This window comes from Corvus kubaryi, unplaced genomic scaffold (assembly GCF_017639235.1).
Source record: "Corvus kubaryi isolate FWS band 111438036 unplaced genomic scaffold, C.kubaryi_AGA036_p1.0 37398, whole genome shotgun sequence".
Lineage (NCBI taxonomy): Eukaryota > Metazoa > Chordata > Aves > Passeriformes > Corvidae > Corvus > Corvus kubaryi.
The window spans coordinates 54,772,722-54,790,978 of NW_024581137.1; the positions used below are offsets into that span (position 1 = coordinate 54,772,722).

General features: G+C 40.4%; 1 protein-coding gene across 3 annotated transcripts in view; it reads right to left on the reverse strand.

Moving 5' to 3' along the window:
- The window catches only part of DLEC1 (DLEC1 cilia and flagella associated protein), a 33,461-nt gene extending 15,210 nt beyond the window's left edge, over window positions 1-18,251 (reverse strand). For all 3 annotated transcript variants that reach the window (XM_042043552.1, XM_042043553.1, XM_042043554.1), the window contains exons 1-22: window positions 18,063-18,251; window positions 17,104-17,244; window positions 16,395-16,551; window positions 15,806-15,916; window positions 14,606-14,745; window positions 14,129-14,346; window positions 13,810-13,891; window positions 13,302-13,389; window positions 12,322-12,495; window positions 11,412-11,548; window positions 10,422-10,514; window positions 10,074-10,164; window positions 8,987-9,149; window positions 7,076-7,268; window positions 5,709-5,767; window positions 5,035-5,206; window positions 3,686-3,779; window positions 3,323-3,453; window positions 2,871-3,029; window positions 1,950-2,089; window positions 1,554-1,707; window positions 354-464 (exon numbers count right to left, since the gene is read on the reverse strand). In XM_042043552.1, coding sequence (XP_041899486.1) covers window positions 354-464; window positions 1,554-1,707; window positions 1,950-2,089; window positions 2,871-3,029; window positions 3,323-3,453; window positions 3,686-3,779; window positions 5,035-5,206; window positions 5,709-5,767; window positions 7,076-7,268; window positions 8,987-9,149; window positions 10,074-10,164; window positions 10,422-10,514; window positions 11,412-11,548; window positions 12,322-12,495; window positions 13,302-13,389; window positions 13,810-13,891; window positions 14,129-14,346; window positions 14,606-14,745; window positions 15,806-15,916; window positions 16,395-16,551; window positions 17,104-17,244; window positions 18,063-18,203 — 2,949 coding nt within the window. In that variant the 5' untranslated portion in view covers window positions 18,204-18,251. The remainder of the gene's footprint in view (window positions 1-353; window positions 465-1,553; window positions 1,708-1,949; window positions 2,090-2,870; window positions 3,030-3,322; window positions 3,454-3,685; window positions 3,780-5,034; window positions 5,207-5,708; window positions 5,768-7,075; window positions 7,269-8,986; window positions 9,150-10,073; window positions 10,165-10,421; window positions 10,515-11,411; window positions 11,549-12,321; window positions 12,496-13,301; window positions 13,390-13,809; window positions 13,892-14,128; window positions 14,347-14,605; window positions 14,746-15,805; window positions 15,917-16,394; window positions 16,552-17,103; window positions 17,245-18,062) is intronic.
- Between the last annotated feature and the right edge of the window lie 6 nt (window positions 18,252-18,257).

An 18,257-nucleotide genomic window follows, 5' to 3' on the forward strand; every position in this document is an offset into this window, starting at 1 on the left:
TATTATATATATATGCCATTCTGCTCCATATCATTCCAGATAATCCAAAGTGAGGATCTGTACGCTCCAAGAGGAGTGATAAGCATTAAGAGCAAGTGTACAGGACTTCAAGAAAGGAAGAAAATAGGAACAGCTGAGATATAAAGAGGGAGGGTAGAAATTGCACACCATGTGCACTTCTTTAATTCTTGCCTTCAACTGTGGTACCTCTGAAGAAAAGCCATTTCAGAGATATTGTAGGGAAAAAAGAGCATGTGGTTTTGTACATAGAATTCCTTCCTTTTGCCAGATGGAGGTGAGATGAACAAGCCACTTTTGCTGTTTTATAGAAGTGCATCAGTTTGTAAACTTACCACAGTGTTAGCTGACAGCTCAATGCAGAATTCCTTCTCTTCATTTGGGCCTAAGGTGCCACTGGCAGGGGAGACCACGACGGAGCACAAAGCTGCCTGGCTTCCAATGAGCTGCAAACAGAAAGGAAATTCAGCTCATGCTGATTCTCTCACATTGTCTCTTCATATCACAGAGGTCTAAAAAGACCAAGCTATTCTCAGGCTTAGGACACTTTCAGGCAGCAACACCTACAGTTTAAGACTGGCTTTACAATCCCCCATGGGTGATAAGATCCTCATGCCTACATTCACTTCAAGTAACTCAGGTGCCCAGCTGAGGCTGCTGGGCTGGGAACAGAGTCACTGTCATCCCTCTCAGTCACAAGCCTTTCCAGGGTGAAGCCAACCTATCTGATATCAGAGCAGGAGCCCAGCTGTGCCACACTTCTCTCCACTACAGAGGTGGGGAAGAGACAATCCTGGTGCTGGCACCTTCCCTAAGTGACCAGCAGTACATGGAATGTACCCAGGGCTTCCACTCGTTTGTTCACACATCAAAATTACATATCAGGAAAAATGCTGTACATATTCCTTCTGGGCCCCAGATGCTCCAAAGAGTTTTCCTGAAGGTCTTATACCATCCATCTGCTCTGTTGGGATCCCTTGGGCACCTGAGGAACATCTTGGATGGCACTGAGTGCTTTTATGTAGGCAACTGAGCTGAACCCTGGATGTTAGAGTAGATCTAAATGACCAAGGCACTGATAAATTTCCATTGACTGAAAGCAGTTCAGACCACAGCTTAAATACTGACACTAAATTTAGGGCTTCTACTCTGTAAGCTGGAAACCAGCCAGAATGTGAAATTTAAGCAGAATTCAGACACAATTCAAAAGCACCATAATTTCTTTGTTTCGCCAAAGTGCAAACCCTAAACTGCCAGGGCACTTTGTTTAACACTCTGGTGGCTTTACATCCTATAACCCCTCACCCATTCTCCCAGAGACACACAGACAGTAAGAACATAACGACATCAATTGGTAGCTAATCTTTTCATAAAGGTTGCTCTAAAGCTGAAGTTCTGCTCCCAAGCCAGTAAACAGCAATGACTACTCAAAAGATACATCAGAAAAGCTTTCAAGAATAGTTATTATTTGTATTTCTATAGAAATTGCAATTCCTATCCCTGCTGTATGCTTCACCCATAAGAAGAGCATTTACCTTTCCCCATAAGTATTTTGTTGGCAGCAGTGTCTGGTTAAAAAGTTTACTGGTTGCTTTGGCAGGAACTCCAGTATAAATTTCAGTGAATACTAGATGACTAGATATCAGGCATGCTTGGGGGGTCTGAACTTCAACAAAAACAGGAAGATGACTGGAAATAAACACACAGATGGTCTATTGTTATTGTTAATGAAACGTGCTAGACATAAAACAGCATGCTGGGAAGAATGATGTTTATGTTTATTTAGCAATATTAGAAATTTGATAGTTCATTGATAGGTTACACAGCCCCACTCTGAGTTCATATTTTTGTTGTAGGAGAGGAAACTACCTTAAGTGAAAACCAGATGCGAATCTCAGAAAAACAAAGTAAATGCTGCTTTTCCTCCTTACCTTCCTTCTCCATTTTCTACCTCCAGTTCCAGCACTGTCTGGAGACGCTGGCACTGCAATGATGTGAACTGAACTGAAACTCTGCATAGACCCAAAGGAGGTATTTCTCCAGCTGATGGCTCGATGGTGAAGGGAGATACCTGGGAAAGGAGAGAGGGAACAGAAATGTTTTTGACACGTGCAAAGCAAGGGTATAATGTTGAAGCCACACAATCTAATTAGGGCTTCCAAGCGTCTAATTTTTCCTCAGATGTGTGCTTTCTCTCTGCCCCTTGAGTCCCTCCTGGGTAGATGTCAGGAAGCACAGTGCCAGCTTTATGAAAGCCTGGCTACACAAGGAGAGAGGACTTTGCTTCTGAGAGAAGGGCAGTCAGAGCCAAGGGCAGAGTAGAGTAGGATGTGCATGGACTGACAGGGAACGTGAAAGAGAAGCAATCAGCCTCAGCAGCAGCATCTGCTCCCAGGCAGCAGCAAGGGGCCACAAGTGGGAAAGGTTCTTGGACAAAAGGGCAAGGAAGGAGGGTTGGGAGAGTGGAAATAGGAAGAGCATCAGCGAGGAGTGGGGGCATTCTTGTCCAAGATGCTGGTGTGGGTGTGTGGGAGGAGGGTTCAGCAGTCTCAGCTCTACTAAAGCCTTAACTTCTTATATCAGCAGCAGCTGAAATCACTGTCATTCAGGAAATACTCCATGTCTCTTTGGATCAGGCTGGCAGGGATTTGTAATAAATGGAAGTAGAGAAAAATTGTAAAGAAGCATTTAATCTCAAAAGAACTCACGCACTTATGAAACTGTGCAGGACTAGTTTTGTAGGAAGTCACAAAAATTAGAACTTCTGATAGCTGGAAGAAATATTATAACTCCTAAGCAGAAGGAATAAAATAGCTAAGAAGGGAATACAGCCAGCTGTAGCAGTGACGTACCTCTTCATTCCTTTCAGCTAGACAAACCTGACTTTCTTGCATCCTCCACTGTGCTGGCACCTGACACAGATTTTTAATCTCAAAGGTTCTTGACACAGTCTCACCCTGCTTAGCCAAACCAAACCAGAGTGATGGAACATCAATACAAAGGAATGGACCCTAGGACACCAGGAAACAGACATCAGAATGGACACCTCTTCCAAAATGGCCTCATTAAAGAGCCGTTATTGTCTAGGATTAACATTTGATTCACAGAGAATATCAGAAAGCAAATGCACCATATAAGGCAGAAAAATTCTGAGTATCATAGGAGTATCAACATTGACTCAATAGTTACTACAGCAAAAATAACTCCTGTTTCTAACTACTTGAGATTTCTCAAGCCATTGAGAGGCAAAAAAGCTTTATTTGGACAATGGCCAGGCCACACAGCTCATCCTCTTGTTCCTTACCCTAAAAGCAGCCTCAACATGCAGCACAACTGGCTCTGGACACAGCTCAATGTGACACTGCAGGTTACAGTTGATGACCCCAGGTTTGCTTCCAGAAATTGCAAGTACAAATTCACAGCATTTATTCACATCTAGAAGAGAAAATATCAGGCTGCTGTCACACATTTTTGTGAGAAATCACTGGCTGCAAGCCTGTTACTGAAGCTTCTGGAATCAAATTAAGTCTCCTGCTGGCTCCAGTGGGCTGGGGATCAGGTATTTTTTCAGTTTACATTACAGTGCTCTATATCTGTCATAAATTGATATAATCAATTACTGTAATTTCTTTCATTAATTGATGCTTGCAAGTCCCAGAAACTTTACCTATGACACCAGTATGAGGTTGAACTTCCATGATCTCACAGGCCGTGATTGTCTCCCATGTGTACTTGATCAATGTTTTGCTGTTGTTCCACAGCTGAAACAATTAAAATCAATGAGACAAGTAATGCACTTTAAGCTTTCAGAGCAACAAGTCAATTTGCTGAGAGCTCTGATACACTGCAAACTAGGTTTTGTGAGTCATCATTATTTAACACAGTGTCTCCTTCACATGGGTGAAGGTGTTCCCTCAAACCTGAAGAAAATCCATTAACCATTCATTCCAAGAACATTATCATATTTGAGACTCTTAAGCTTTCCTCCCATTTTTCAAAAATGCAACAGACTTTCTAAACTTAAACTGCAAATCTTTTGAGTGCAGCTTTTTTTTTGTCAAAGGCTCTATTTGTGAGGGAGATGTAAGATCTTGAAATGTTCTGTCTGCTCTTCAGATCTAGTCAAAACATTATTTCTTAATTACAGCAAATAACTTTGTTCTCTGAAGCACAATTATCGCTAAGCTCAGTTCAAATTCTTATGTTTTTAAGACTAAAAAAAGCAATTGGAAACTGCAAAGGATGTTGTTATATCATCAGTAAGTGGCTTAATTACCCCTATCACATGTGTAGCTATATTGGATTACTGGGAAGTATGAAATGGCTGCCTTAAATTGAAAAAATAAGTTATAGGAAGAGAAATCATAAAACCAAATGCTGATTAGCAAGATCTCTAAGAAAAAAAGGGGAAGACCATTAACTGGGAAATGTCTTCCTGCCTGGCTCTCACTAACAGGCCTATTTTTCCCAAGTGAGTCTAAGATCAAAAGGATCCTGATCCACAGTGAAAAGGATGCTCTGTGAGCAGACAATTGCAGCAGCATTCTCTCTCAGAATGGCCTAAGAGAAATTACCAGAACCTGCAGGAAAGAATAACATCTAGCAAGCTGCAGCATATGTGACTTTCACAGCTCTTCTGTGCTTCCTGTAGTTCTTTGCATGAACAGTGCCTCTGTTATGAGCTAATTTAATCGATTGACTATTCCTCCCAGCTGGAACACTTCTACACCACAGGAGTGACTAAGTGATAAGCAATGGGTTAGTGATCCAGAAAAGCATTGAGAAAGGTCAAATCAGTGGTATCAAACAGGAGAGACGAAAAAAGAACAAAGGCTGCTGCCTGGAGTGTAGGGCTGAGCAGGCTGGGTAGGGCATTTCAGTGCAGACCCTCCCCAAGTCACAGCCTAAAAACGTATCAGAAAAACTAAAATACCACTGACTGATACCTTCTAATAACACCTATGACACCTAGTGACACAAAACACATGACAACAGTGAAGTCAAAAGCACACAAACCTTAAATGTTTTCTTGACATTTACACCAATGAAGTTTTCTCCAGGGACAATAATGGCATATGGCTCCAGAAGAAGATGAAAGGGTTCTGTTGATCCTTTAACTTCTATTTCCAATGCTGTTACATCCCCTACTCTGCATTCTGGGATGTTATGAAGCATCCCCTCTTCTAAACTTTGGGAGGAAATATGGTAGAATCATCAAATATGTTAAGCTGGTGTTAAATTGGATCCTGTCTTTTAATTGCCAGATCAAAACTGATAACCATCAAAAGTTTCTCAAGTACAGACTGCCCGTGTGCAATTAGCTCAGCTGGGAACAATTAAAAACTTCATTATTCTTTAAGGTACTCTAGTTGTCCCAGTCTGTCCATGAACAAGTATTTAAGTCACAGACTGCTGAGACAAAGAGTAGTAGCAGGAAACCCTGGAAAATAAGCAGACAAAAATGATAGTGTTATCTTTTTCCAAGACAGGAAAAGCTAGGGCCAGGCATGTGCCTGGGCATGGGGGAGGATATCAGAGATGCTCTTTGTACCACAACTACTTCTGCAGATAATATTCTTTATACTTGTCAATCCATCATCACCAAAAAGAAGAAAAAGCCCAGAAACTTAATGTAATAGCACAAATAAATTGTGGCTACATATCTTACTGGGAAATGTTTCTCGGCTTACCAAGGTGATTCTGGAATGTCCCTCAGTACCATCTGAATCACACTGTGATAACTCTTCAGCTGCACAGGTGAAGGAGAAAAGGATTTTAGCATCAAGTAATCAGTTATGTTGAGGATCAAAAAAAAGATGGAAAAGTAATGTAAAGGATGAATGATCATCATTGGAGTACTAAGCTCCGATAAACAATATTCAAACTGTAGAGTTACTAAAAGAAAACACGTTTGACTGCAAAACATTAAGCCAGATTCTGATCTCATGGTGTATAGTTCCAAGAAAAATACTCATTTTTGACATGCCTGTTATTATTTCCCTTGCATATTGCATACTACACACAAACATCTGCAAAGGCTCCCCAAATTAGGCTCAGTACTGCTGCACTAATTGAGAAGTTTCTTCTAACTGCTCCAGAGTATTCAGCTTAATCGACCATCAATCTGATCTTGAGTAAGAAACATGACTTTGCCATCATGGGAAGAGAATGCCTTCTTTATTCTGATGGAGGGGGGAAAAAAGAAACACAGAAACAGGCCTTAAATCTGAAGGGCTTTGCAAAAGCCTTGTTTGTAGACAGATACTAATTTCAATGTATATTTTAATTCAATATATATTCTATTAACTAATAATTTTTAAAAAGCCACATAGCTTCTCTTCCATACATATTTGAGATATTTCTTACGTCTGTCAATCAACGCAGCATGGGGCATTCCAACTCTTGGGCTTTCTTTGGATCAAGTTTCTCTAAATACAGTGAGCTCATGCTCCTGATTTACAGGAACAAGGGAGCAGAAACTGAGAGAACAGTCCCTGGGACAACTGCATTCCAACATCCTTGCACCCCTCTTTACCCACAGCTGCACACAGCAATTCTCTGCCAAAGGCTCCTGCTATCCCCTGAATTCACCACTCAGCTCTTCACAGGATCCATTTCAGGCCAAAAAAACTACAGCTGGAAACAGTTTAAATAATCACTGTTTGTTAACCAAGTTATTTAGGCTGGAGTAGGCACAAGGCATATCCCCAAAGGAGAGGGGGAAGGGGTAGGAGCTGGTGGAGGAGCCGATAGAGGGGTGAGGATGGTAACTTCACCAGCCAGGACAGCTGCAGCCACGAAGATGCGTCCACAATTTCAGTGTAAAATTAACTGTGTCCAGTCAGTCCTCAAAATTACATGAGATCAGAAAGTGTCTCAAATTTTGCAGTCAAAACATGTTTTCTTTCAGTAACTTTCTACATTTTGAACACTGTTTATCAGAGCATAGTACCAGCTAATTAAATTTAATTTAGAAAAGTTGCACAGCAAGGATTTTATGACTTGCATAAAAATACACAGCTGGAGTTTGCAGATAGGAAAGAATCACGAGCCATACCTCCAGTGGAGTGTAAGTGAGAATAAACTCATGATCTGCACAGGGAAGCAAAACTCCCTGCTCAGGATTTAGGGAGAAGGCTGACTCTGTGTCTTGATTGTATTTGACCTTTGTAAAGCCTGCAGTTTCTTCTGGTGTTAATGGTTTCAGATTAGGCTTTGTTATCTGCCAGAAGAAGGGAAGTTCTACATGGCTGCAAAGAAGTCAATAAACAACAAAAAAGCTATGATTAAATACCCGATATTTTTGAGAAAAATGTATTAAGAAAACGTTCAGATCCTTTTTCCAGGTAGAAAATTCCTATCTTTACAGATTACAGGGGTTTGACTTACCAGTCTTTGTGAGCCACAAAGCTGATGAGGCAGCATAGAGTCAGAGTATATGAATTGTACAAAGAACATGTACAAAGAATATGTGAAAGTAAATTTTATAAATGTGTAAGATAGCTTAACACTTTCTTGCCTTATTTGAACTTGTCATATAATCCAGCTTTTAGAAACTCTACAATTCTTCTTTCAAGGATCTGGGATGAACAGGACCATTCCTGCTGACACCAGTACGTTTGCCTTGGATCACTGCTGATGACCTGCATCACCATTCTGAATTTAGTCCAAATGCAACATGTGGTCTTTAACATGTCAACAAACACAATGGCTCCAGCTAAAATTACAGCCATGGCTCTGCCACACTCTTTGCAATCCAGAAAAGGCTGCTAAACTAGGTTGCTTCAGCAGAAGTGTATTCCATGGAATGTCTTCATGGGTTTGAGAACCTTGCTCATGCTGACCTCAAAAATTCTGCCTTAGCAAGAGGGAGCAAGAACACTGGAATTTGAAAGTATCACTGATAAAACTGGACATTTACAATTTCATGTATCACTTTCTGTAGCAGAAACAAGGTTTTTTCTTCCTGCTCCTGTGGCGTTTACTCTCAGCCTGGCCAGCTGTGTTTTATACAAATGCTGACACCAGATGTGCAGGGACTGGTGTGGTGATTACAGGACAGAGAAAATGTGGAAATTGGCACAGTCACATCCTTTGTCAGTTTACAATATCCAGTTCACCAATCACACTTTCTTTATCCAAACATTGGCCTGTTCTGGCATTATGCAGGTGTGATTTCCAGGCCACAAAACCAACTGCCAGATATTCACTGTAGCATGCAACAATTTACATTGATATACCTAAAACCAGCACTGATGTCCTCACTGCTTTGATGGTCTGCAGCCCCTCACTGCTGCAATCATGCACGAGTGTATTTCTGTTAAAGCCTGACTGATTTTGAGCAAAATCAGGATGCCACTATGTTCAGTGTGGTGTGATTATCCATAAGGACACATTCCTTGACTTCAAATTGAATTTATATTTAAATCTATTAGGACTCAATAGTAGGAACCATGTGAGCATTTTAATGTGAGTTAATTACATTGGGCTCCTGTTTTAATCAGTGGAGATCCAGTGGAGTCCAGGATGTATTATGACTTTTCTATGGAAGATGTCTACTGCCAGAATTGCATGCTTGGGAGCATCTCGTCCCTGCACTATGAAAGGAAAAGAGTGCTTAGCTGAGTTGCACAAGTATATGTAGCAGACATGTAAAGTTACATAAATCTCACCAGGATCACCCTGTAAGTATTTCCTACAACCATGTATATTTATGAATCTTTGGTAGATTAGCCTCTACTGAAGCAAATACATTGACCTTGGCTGATGGTTGCCATAATGTCTGATCCATGTGCAATGTTCCTTGAACCTTAATTACCAAACAATGGAGCAAAAAGAAGTAAAGATTCTGCACAAAGTTTATCAAGGGCATGAAGGTTTCTCCAGCTTGAGAGAGCAGAGTATGACAAATGAGATCCCTACCAGTATGCCCAGACTGCAGAGCATTACTCTAATAGCAGCTACATACGTGGAGTTCTTTATAACCAGTATCTTCTCCTCAGTGGTGTGTGGGTTTTGGGGCTCAAATCGTATGAGATGCTGTGCTGTTACATGAGTGACTTCCCCCAGTTCAGGTTTGCTTTCTCCACCTGTGACAAACAAAAGCTCCAGAGCAACCAACTCTCCAACCCCTGGAAGAAATAATTAGGTATTGCTGTTTACCATCTGACTGTTAACATAGTTCATACAATCAATAGCAAATGTCAGTAATGGCCATTGCTGATCATATCTGGTGTTTCCTCAAGTTTCAGAACTCCAGTGTGTTGACTGTACAATATTTTCCTGATGTTCTTTGTTTATCAGTATGTATCAATAGAGACCTTCTGTTCATGAATTTCACAGCTATTCACAGGGGTTTCAGGGCCACAGCTTCAGCTCACATCAGCATCTTTTCACTGAAGTGAGCAGGGTGTTTACAGTGGTTGACAATGTGGCTCCCAGATGTTTTGAGCAGTGTATTAAAAATTAAAATAAGCAGTATATTAAAATTAAAATAAGCAGCAAATGAAGTGGTAAAAAAAAAACCAAAGTAAATACCTGTGATAAAGTGATTCAACAAACTACAAGCCAAGCCTCATGTTACAGCACTCACGGTTACATTACAGTACAAGCACTGACACTTACAAGAATTTGAACTGGTTTCCTTAGCTAATCCAAAGACTTCCTACCTCTCCTGAACTCCCTCATCTAAGATGTGCCCTAAATGGGGTTCATTTCTGCCCTGTTACACCTGATGTTTCATAGTTGGTCAAGTTATCTTATTGATAGAAAAGTAAAAGAGATGAGTTGCACCTGGCAACCGGTTTTCTTTTCTGCAATGTGGTGACATTTTACATTTGGATTTTTGGCTACCAAAGGTTAAGAGCTCAATGTTTTCTGAATCCAATGTATTCCATGCACTGGGAAGGAGCAGTAATAATACAAAAAAAAAAGTAATCAGGGGACACAGTATTTGCTTAATCCAATGACATAAAATGTTACCATCACTTCAGGCCAGCAATCACCACTCACAATATCTGAATATCTATGGAATTAGAAACATGCTAGAAACAAACCTGTGACTGTAACATAACTGACTGGATAATCGTCACACAAAATGGTGAATGTTTGCTGTGAGGCTTCTGGCAAGTAAGGGAAAAACACTACCTGAAAGAGAGAAGGGAAATAGCAAGGTCTGTAACTGATTTCTCTCTCCTAAGTAATACACTTCAATTTGCAAATATTCCCTGAAAGGACAGTTTTTGTAACTAGTAATTAAAACTTACACTTGCAAGAAACAGTCAGAGTCATTTTTTGCTCACACAAACCTAAAACTGCAACGTCTGGCCAGATCTTCTACAATGATCTTGCCTGTTAATTTATCTGGTAAAGTCAAAAAACTTCCTATGGCATTTGGCACTAACCTCTACTGTTGCATTCTGCCCTGGAGCTAGCTCCAAAACAGCAGGCTGGATCCCAAAAGGATCCTGTATCACAAAATCATCAGTGACAGCCACCTAAGGTATTAAAACAAGAAAGAAAAAAAAAAAGATTAATAAATTTAATTGACCAGGTTGTTGTGTTTAAAATACAGGCTTACCAGAAACAGGCAGTGTATTACAACATCACTGTTTTACCTCTTACCATACTTTTTTTTCACATATCTCAAAAGAATGTGGCTCATAAATACGGCTTAATTAGACAAAAAATATACTCCCTGCTTTATAATGACCTTGGTGAAAGCAGGAGGGAAAGTGCAGTCTCTGAAGACAAATGACAGTGTCAGAAGTCCTAATACTCATTTCCTTTCATAGAACAGCTCTGTCTGTTTTTCCAGGCTTAAAACTCTGAGTTGAAACTCTGAAGTCTCTGGAGGGACAACCTGGCCCATCTGCTTTTTCTCCAGTACCAAAAATGCCAGTCTACCTGCCCCGTTTAACCTCCTTTGTCTGTTTCACTTAGGCCCTGCTTTGTGATGGGGAGCTAAAGACAGAGCAAGGCCGGAGTGGATAGCTGTGTCTACAGGAGCAGCAAGATCAGTAAGGGATGTTTTTGGTGAGGAGGGAGAGGAAATTACTTCATGCAATGCTACAATTGATGGCATTTCTATTTGCTTTAAGGGCAAGGTTGAAGTTCAAGCCAGTTTTCTTCTCCCTCATCTATGCCTCAGTTTGCTTCTCCCCTGAGTAAGACAACCTGTTCCAAAGGCAAGCCAGAGCACAAGAAGAAGGTACAGTCATCCAAGGAGATTAGTCTTGAGGATAAAGTTGAATTCCTGAAGGAATGGCACAGTGCAGATGTCTCCAGCAAGGCCTTATGACTTCTGTGCTAATACACCATGACAGGCTCAAAAGGCCTTCACACCAGGGCACCAGCACCATGCTGGGTCCAGTATTTCCCTTCTAATCACTCACCCCGGAACCAGGAGCTGGACAGGCTTTCTCTGGCATTATAGAGAACTTCCCAGTCCTAAGCCCCTCATTTCTGCACAAGGTTGCTGTTGTTTTTATTCCTCCGACAAGGCAGGCACCACAGTCTATAACGTCAGGCACTGCAACAAGTAACACAGAAAATCAGACTCCAGAGACAGAGAAGGCTGCTGATTAAACAACTCTTTACAGACGTTACTGCATGTGAACGTGCCAGGTTTTGCAATCCTAAACCTCCTCAAATTCTTTCCACTTGGAAGTTGGACAGCGTGAGATGTACATTTCTACATTCATCTTACAATTTAATGATGTAAGATGATCTTTCCTCCTTAAAGATTATTGAATGATAAAAAGTAAGATGATTTTTTTTAGAAAGGCTCAGTGTAACAGGAAACGTGAATTTACAAAAAATCAAAGCAAATTTTTTGCAAAAGTAATCCTGTTTGTTATAGTTGAGGTTAGATATCTGAAGAGGTGCAGGTATACCATATCCACATACATTTAATTTCACATTCCATGAATACTAATTAATAGCATCAAATAGTTATAATTAGATCATAATTCTATAATATTTAGAATTAGTAATTACAATTGGGAGTTCAGAAATCAACAAAACACAAACCTAGAAATGTGGCTCCTACTCACACCTCTAATACAGTGGAAAAAAAAGAGCCTAAGATGGCAAAAACAAATAATTGAGGAAAAATTCAACAGGATTACATTTTAATAACTGATAAATCTATGATGAATGAAAATGAGATAGATATCACAATGCAGAAATGGCACTGCCAATTTTTTCTACATTTGTTTTGTCACACAAAATTGAAGACAGTCAAATAAAAAAAACCCAAGTCTGCTTATCTTTAGAGAAATTTAATATTTGGACACTACTGACATGTTAATACTGGAAGTGATACTTTAGCTTGGACTGGGATGACAAAAGGTTCTGATACTTGACTCTCCACTAATATATGATCTTCATAATCTCCCAGAAATTCAGGAATAAACTGGACTGTATACTGGCATGCCATTCCAGGAGCAATCATTCCTCCCTTTCCTGGATATTTTCCTTGGGCGGGGAAAAAAAAAAAAAAAAAAAGGCAGAAAATTAAAACAAAATTTAAAACCTCCTCAAATTGGCAGTGGTATTTATGATCACATCTTCCTCTGGAAATGTGCCTGTAAACTCCCCTCATTTATTGCCTAAATCAAGCTGATAAAATGGGATGAGCACAAGAGGCCTGGCAGTGCAATCTGGGAATGTGCACATGTTCCAGGGAGCTCAAAGATTGTTTTGTCTGAAATATGCTCCTCATAAACACAGAAAACAGCAAGGAGAAACTAGAGACATGACCCAGTTTTGCTTTACCACAAGACAAAAGGGCTTACATGGAGGCATCTAACTCCTTCTAAATATTCCTCCAGTTCCTGGGGTATCCCAATCTCCTCAGGCAATCTATCCCAGTATCTGGCTATCCTACTGCAGGAAAGATTATTTTCTTAACTTTCCTCTAACCTACCCTTCCTTACTGCAACTGAAGTGTCTTATTTCTTGCCCTCTCCTCCTAATTTTTTCAGTGGAAACTACATCTGTTCCTAGATGAATTTTGGATAAGACTCGATCTAGGTATTCCACCGATACATTTCAATCTAACATCAAACACTTTAATTTAGCCTTCTTGAGTTCCTCATTAGACCATTTCAATCTGCTTATGAGTTACATGTGAATGGTAATAAGTCAGCCTTGAATTTCTAAAGAACTGAGCACTATGGATAACAGAACAAAACAGAATATCTCTGAAAAATCTTTGTTAGAGCAGGTAAATTAGATTTTTTTATGTGTTAACATTTTAAAGGTAGAATAAGAACCCTTACCTGGCCAAATGAAAAATACTGAAGTAGAAGGGGGGATAAGTCTTACATGTTGACCTGTTGAAGTGATGTTCCGTAGCTCTATAGTCATCTTCATTTAAAAAGAAAAGAAAATGCTCCATTGTATTTATCATCACTCATTAAAATATTTGCAATTCCCTGGTACTACTAAGACTGCTAGGAGTAACTACTTCATCATCACAACCAACCCCAACATCCCAGTTTATTCAATAGAGGCTGAATCAGGTAGTACCAAAACAAAGCAGAGACTGAGAAGGACCCATTTAATCTTTAAACGGTTTGTGTGTCAGTGGCAGGTGTGAAGGAATATCTTCAAGGAAGTTAAAGGGTCATTAATTCAATATACAGAACAAAATCAGACTTTTATTAAAATTCAGAAAGACTACAGATTGAAAGACTACAGATTGAAAGACTACAGAAATACGTAGATCATGATAGGACATAATTCTCCAGGGAGGCAGAATTAACTCTCTACAAAGAACCTTCTCACCTCATAAACCTGCCCAGCTTTATCATATGAAAACAGGACAGAAGGTGGATTGGCAAGAAACACAGGAACAAATGAGGTATCACTGAAAGATAAAAAAAAGGAGACATTATCTTCTTGCCTAGTTCTCTAAATACTGATAAAATGAGAAATTGCAAAATGTCTCCTTTGGCCGAAACAAAATATCATAAAGACATACTTTGTTATTAAGAGACTATATAAGAAATTTAGCTCAAAATATCTCTGGGTAAATCCACAGCAATTCTATAGTGGAGCTCTGTGTGCTCCAGCTCAGAATCCAGGAACTGTACACACTGCATACCCTTTGGTATCTTCTGCTTTTCTTCTGGCTATGATTTCTTCCACTTTTTCTTGAGATATTACAAGAGATTTGCCTCCATGCAGAGTATTGGGTAGGAAAAAGCGTGGGTTCTTCAAGTAATTCTGTCTTTTCTCAAGTCTGGCAAGACACTCACTTATTTCCTCTGCTTTCCAGGCCTTACTTTCTTTCCCAGCTCGTTTCTGTAAGGCTTTAGTATTCTTTGAAAAACAAGAGTGCATCGTGCAACATTAAACACAGTGATTTTGAGAATGATGAAAAAGGGAACTGCACATGTCTAACTAAAGCTACACAGCAATGAAATTTTATATAACAAATACAGTGTTTCTCCCTTTTTAACAGAGTAAATAAATTAAGTACTGGAGTCAAATCAACAATGGGTTGATATTCACCCTTTGTTGCAGAAACAGCAAGAGGCCTTACAGATCAGACAGACTAAAACAAACTTGTAACATGTACCTTACTTATGGTTTTAGCCTCGAGGCTAGAGTCTGGAGTTGAAGACACACTTGTCACACTGCCAGGCAGGTAGATACTCTTGTCCAGTGAAAAAGCATGTTGTTTACAGGTCCCTTTCAGGTATCCAGGTTCTGATGCTCCTGCAATTCAAAGAAAAAAAAAATTCTGTAAGAGGAAAACATGAATGATAAGCATGAATAAGAATGATAAACATGAAAACATTATTTAGTCTAAACATAGGTATATGAGTTTTTATTTTAAGTCTCGTTGATAGCAAAAATACAGTTTAAATCCTCTACAATTTAATTTATATTTATAACTTATTTTGTACAAACAAAGCTGAGTGCTTTAATAAGAAAGCGTTTAGAAGCACTAGTTAAACAGGCTGTATACAGTTATATTACTCCCAGACAGATATGTTAACCTTACAAGTGAGTGGGACTTAGAATGCCCTGTTCAGTTTACAAAAAGATCTATATGATGGACTTCTGACAGTCAGAAACTTGACAAAAACAGGATATACCACCTAGTCCCATGTTCCTATGGTTAGACAGCAAAACTGCCACCAAATTTAAGATGTGAGATTTTTCCCTTTGGAACACCAAATCTTGAAATGTGTGACTAAGTTGATTACTTTATCTTGGCTTGACTGAAAAAATTCATTTCAATGATCCTAAAACCTTTCATCTTAGCTCAGACATAAATAAAAGAAGTAAAGAAGTCTTGACATTGACCAAAATATTTTTCGTCCTGATTGTCATATGCAAATAAAACTAATATATTTCCAGAACTGGAAAATTTTAAACCCTAAATCAAGAAGACAATTACATTTCACTGAAAATAGTTTTTACTTTAATGTAACTGCTTCCCTTCACTGTATACAAGATGTGATGCAGCTTCTGTGCTAATGAAATTGGATAGAGATAGAACTCAGAGTTCTTGTGTGAGATGGAAAGAACTGTAAACAAATGTGCAACAACCATTAAACACCATATTGAAGAACATCTAAACTCAGTAGTTTTGAATTTATCAATTTTACTTTGAGAATGTGCCCTTAGTGGAATATTATGCTTAAAATAATAGAGTCCCTTCTGCTTTGGCAGAAAACTATAAAAATATACTCAGATCTGCTACATCCTCCAATATTTCAATTATAGAGTGTTCTAAAAAGTCTAAATTACTTTCTGCTTTAAAAGTTACCTTTTGGTGCTTTAGCAAGAGGTAGTTTCTCAGTGATGTAATCCTCAGGACAGATTAAATTATTTTTTCTGAGAAGTTCATTATCCACAATCCACCGAAAAGAAGATGCCGCTGCAACAGAAAAGCCAACAAACAAAGGACAATCAAAAAAGACAAAATATTAGCCCCTTAAAACACACTATCTTGATCAATCCAAAGTAATATTTTTATACCTCATCCCTGTCAGGTTATTTTTTTTTATAGAGATATAATCTGGTATTTTAATCCCAAAATCTGGACATGTACCTCTACAGTTCTAAATTCAGTTCAAACCCAGCTAAGCACCCTTTGGAGAAACATTTAATCTGTTTGTTGCTGCTATATATCAAGGTATGTATGCTTGTAATATTTAAGTGGTAACCCTTCAATTTCAAATTTAATACCTTGAACATGACCTGGTTGTTTGGTTTCTCAGTGTTAACCAGATGTTACTCTACTTGAACCTCAGCACAAAATCCTTCCAAGTTGCTCTGTTGATGTAAAGACCACTCCAAACTGGTCTCCAGGTACCATAACCATGTCCTGGGGGGCAACATTCTCGAATCCTCACCTGGTGGCAGCCCCATTTTGTGGAAATATTCCCCTGCCTCAGCCTTCATCAGATTTAGAACCCTTTCTTCTTCAGCTTTGGCTCGGGCCTGGGCCTGAATGATCTCCTCTTCTGCTTTGTCAGCTTCCATCAGTCGGCTCTTATACTCAGCAAGAAGCTGCCATGGGTATGGGTGAATAAAGAGAAATCTGAGCTGTTACAGGTAAATGTTTTCTGTTTGTCTTTGAGAGGTAAACAGAGATAGATTGGTAAAACATCACTACTTTACTAGCATCAACTGGCCTGCTAAAACACTGCCATTCCATGATGACACAAAACAGAAAAAAAAAATACCTGTGGCTAAAATCATCCAGCATCAGTCTCTTCTTTTATACACTGACAACAGCTACTGGGGTGATGACAAGATAAGAAACCTGGGGCACTGATCAGCAGGTACAGGGAAAAGTTTTCAGCCAGTACAATAGGCATTTAAAGGGCTACTGCTTTTACTGGTTGTACTCTGTGTCTGAAAAGCCAGCTTGATATAACAACATCATGAAGGAGCATGTGAATATTAACTTACATGAAAGGTTCCATGGGAAACTGTGCTCAAGTAAATTTCCATTAAAATGTCAGTTGTAGGACCAACACCTGCCTTTTAATTTTATTTTACGGAAGATCTAAGCAGCAACTAAAGAGCTCCAAACTCTGACTTGGTTTGGACTTGTACCTTCTCTAGCTCATCTGTATAACTGTCCTGATAAACACTGTCTTCTCCTTGGGACTCAATCCAGTTTGTTGCCATGTCCACCTCAAAAACATCTCCAGTGTACAAGTCCTTAAAGGCACTAGCCAGCACATGGGAGATGTCCTGGGGAAAGAAAATGAGGATGTTTAGAGCTTAAAGCCCGATATAGGATGGGAAGAGATCACTAGGTGCACGCAAACAGCTGGAATAAACAAATGGGAAAAGGTACCTGGAAAGGGGATGTGTATGCACAGGATCACTGAGGCGTGGAGGTGTGGATGTCTGCGAGTGTGTCTGTGCTGGCTGGCTGGACGTGTAGGTGATGGTGATGGACACGGTTCTCTGTGTGCACCGCGTGTGTGATGGGCTGTGTGAGTGGGGAGAGTGTGCATGAGGCAGATACAAGCACTGTACAGGGGATGTTTTTGTGTGACAGTCCTTGTGTAGGGCGTGTGTTTGTGCCCCAGGGCGTGTGCAGGAGTGTATCAGTGTGTGTGGTACTGTTTCTATGGGGGTTTGTGTGTGCAGCTGTGTGTGTGTGTGTGAGGCTGTTTGCAGGGGGATCTGTATGTGCGAGGATGTGAGAGGCTGTTTGCAGCGGGGTCTGGGTGAGGCTGTGGGTGTGTGGGTGTGTGTTTATGAGGCTGTTTATGGGGGGGGTCTGTGTGTGAAGCTGATTGCAGGGTGGTCTCTGAGTGCTGGTGGATCTGTGTGTGAATCTGTTCACAGGGGGGTCTCTGTGTGCAGGTGTGTCTGTAAGGCTGTTTGCAGTGGGGATCTCTGTGTGCAGGGTGGTCTGTGTATGTGTGTGCCTGTGTGTCCCAAGGGTAAGTGCAGGTCTGTGTGTGTGTGAGGCTGTTTGCAGGGTCTGTGTGCAAGGGCTGTGATGCTATTTGGGGCTATGCTATTTGTGCCCGTGCTGCCCAGCCCCGCTGAGTTACCTGCGGATTGGGGCTGGAGCTCCCCTCAGCCATGTCCAGCCCGGCGCTGGGCTCCTGCGTGCCGGGGCTGGGGCTCCCCTCAGCCATGTCCAGCCCGGCTCTGGGATCCGGTGTGTCGGGACCGGGGCTCCCCTCAGCCATGTCCAGCCCGGCGCTGGGATCCGGTGTGTCGGGACCGGGGCTCCCCTCAGCCAC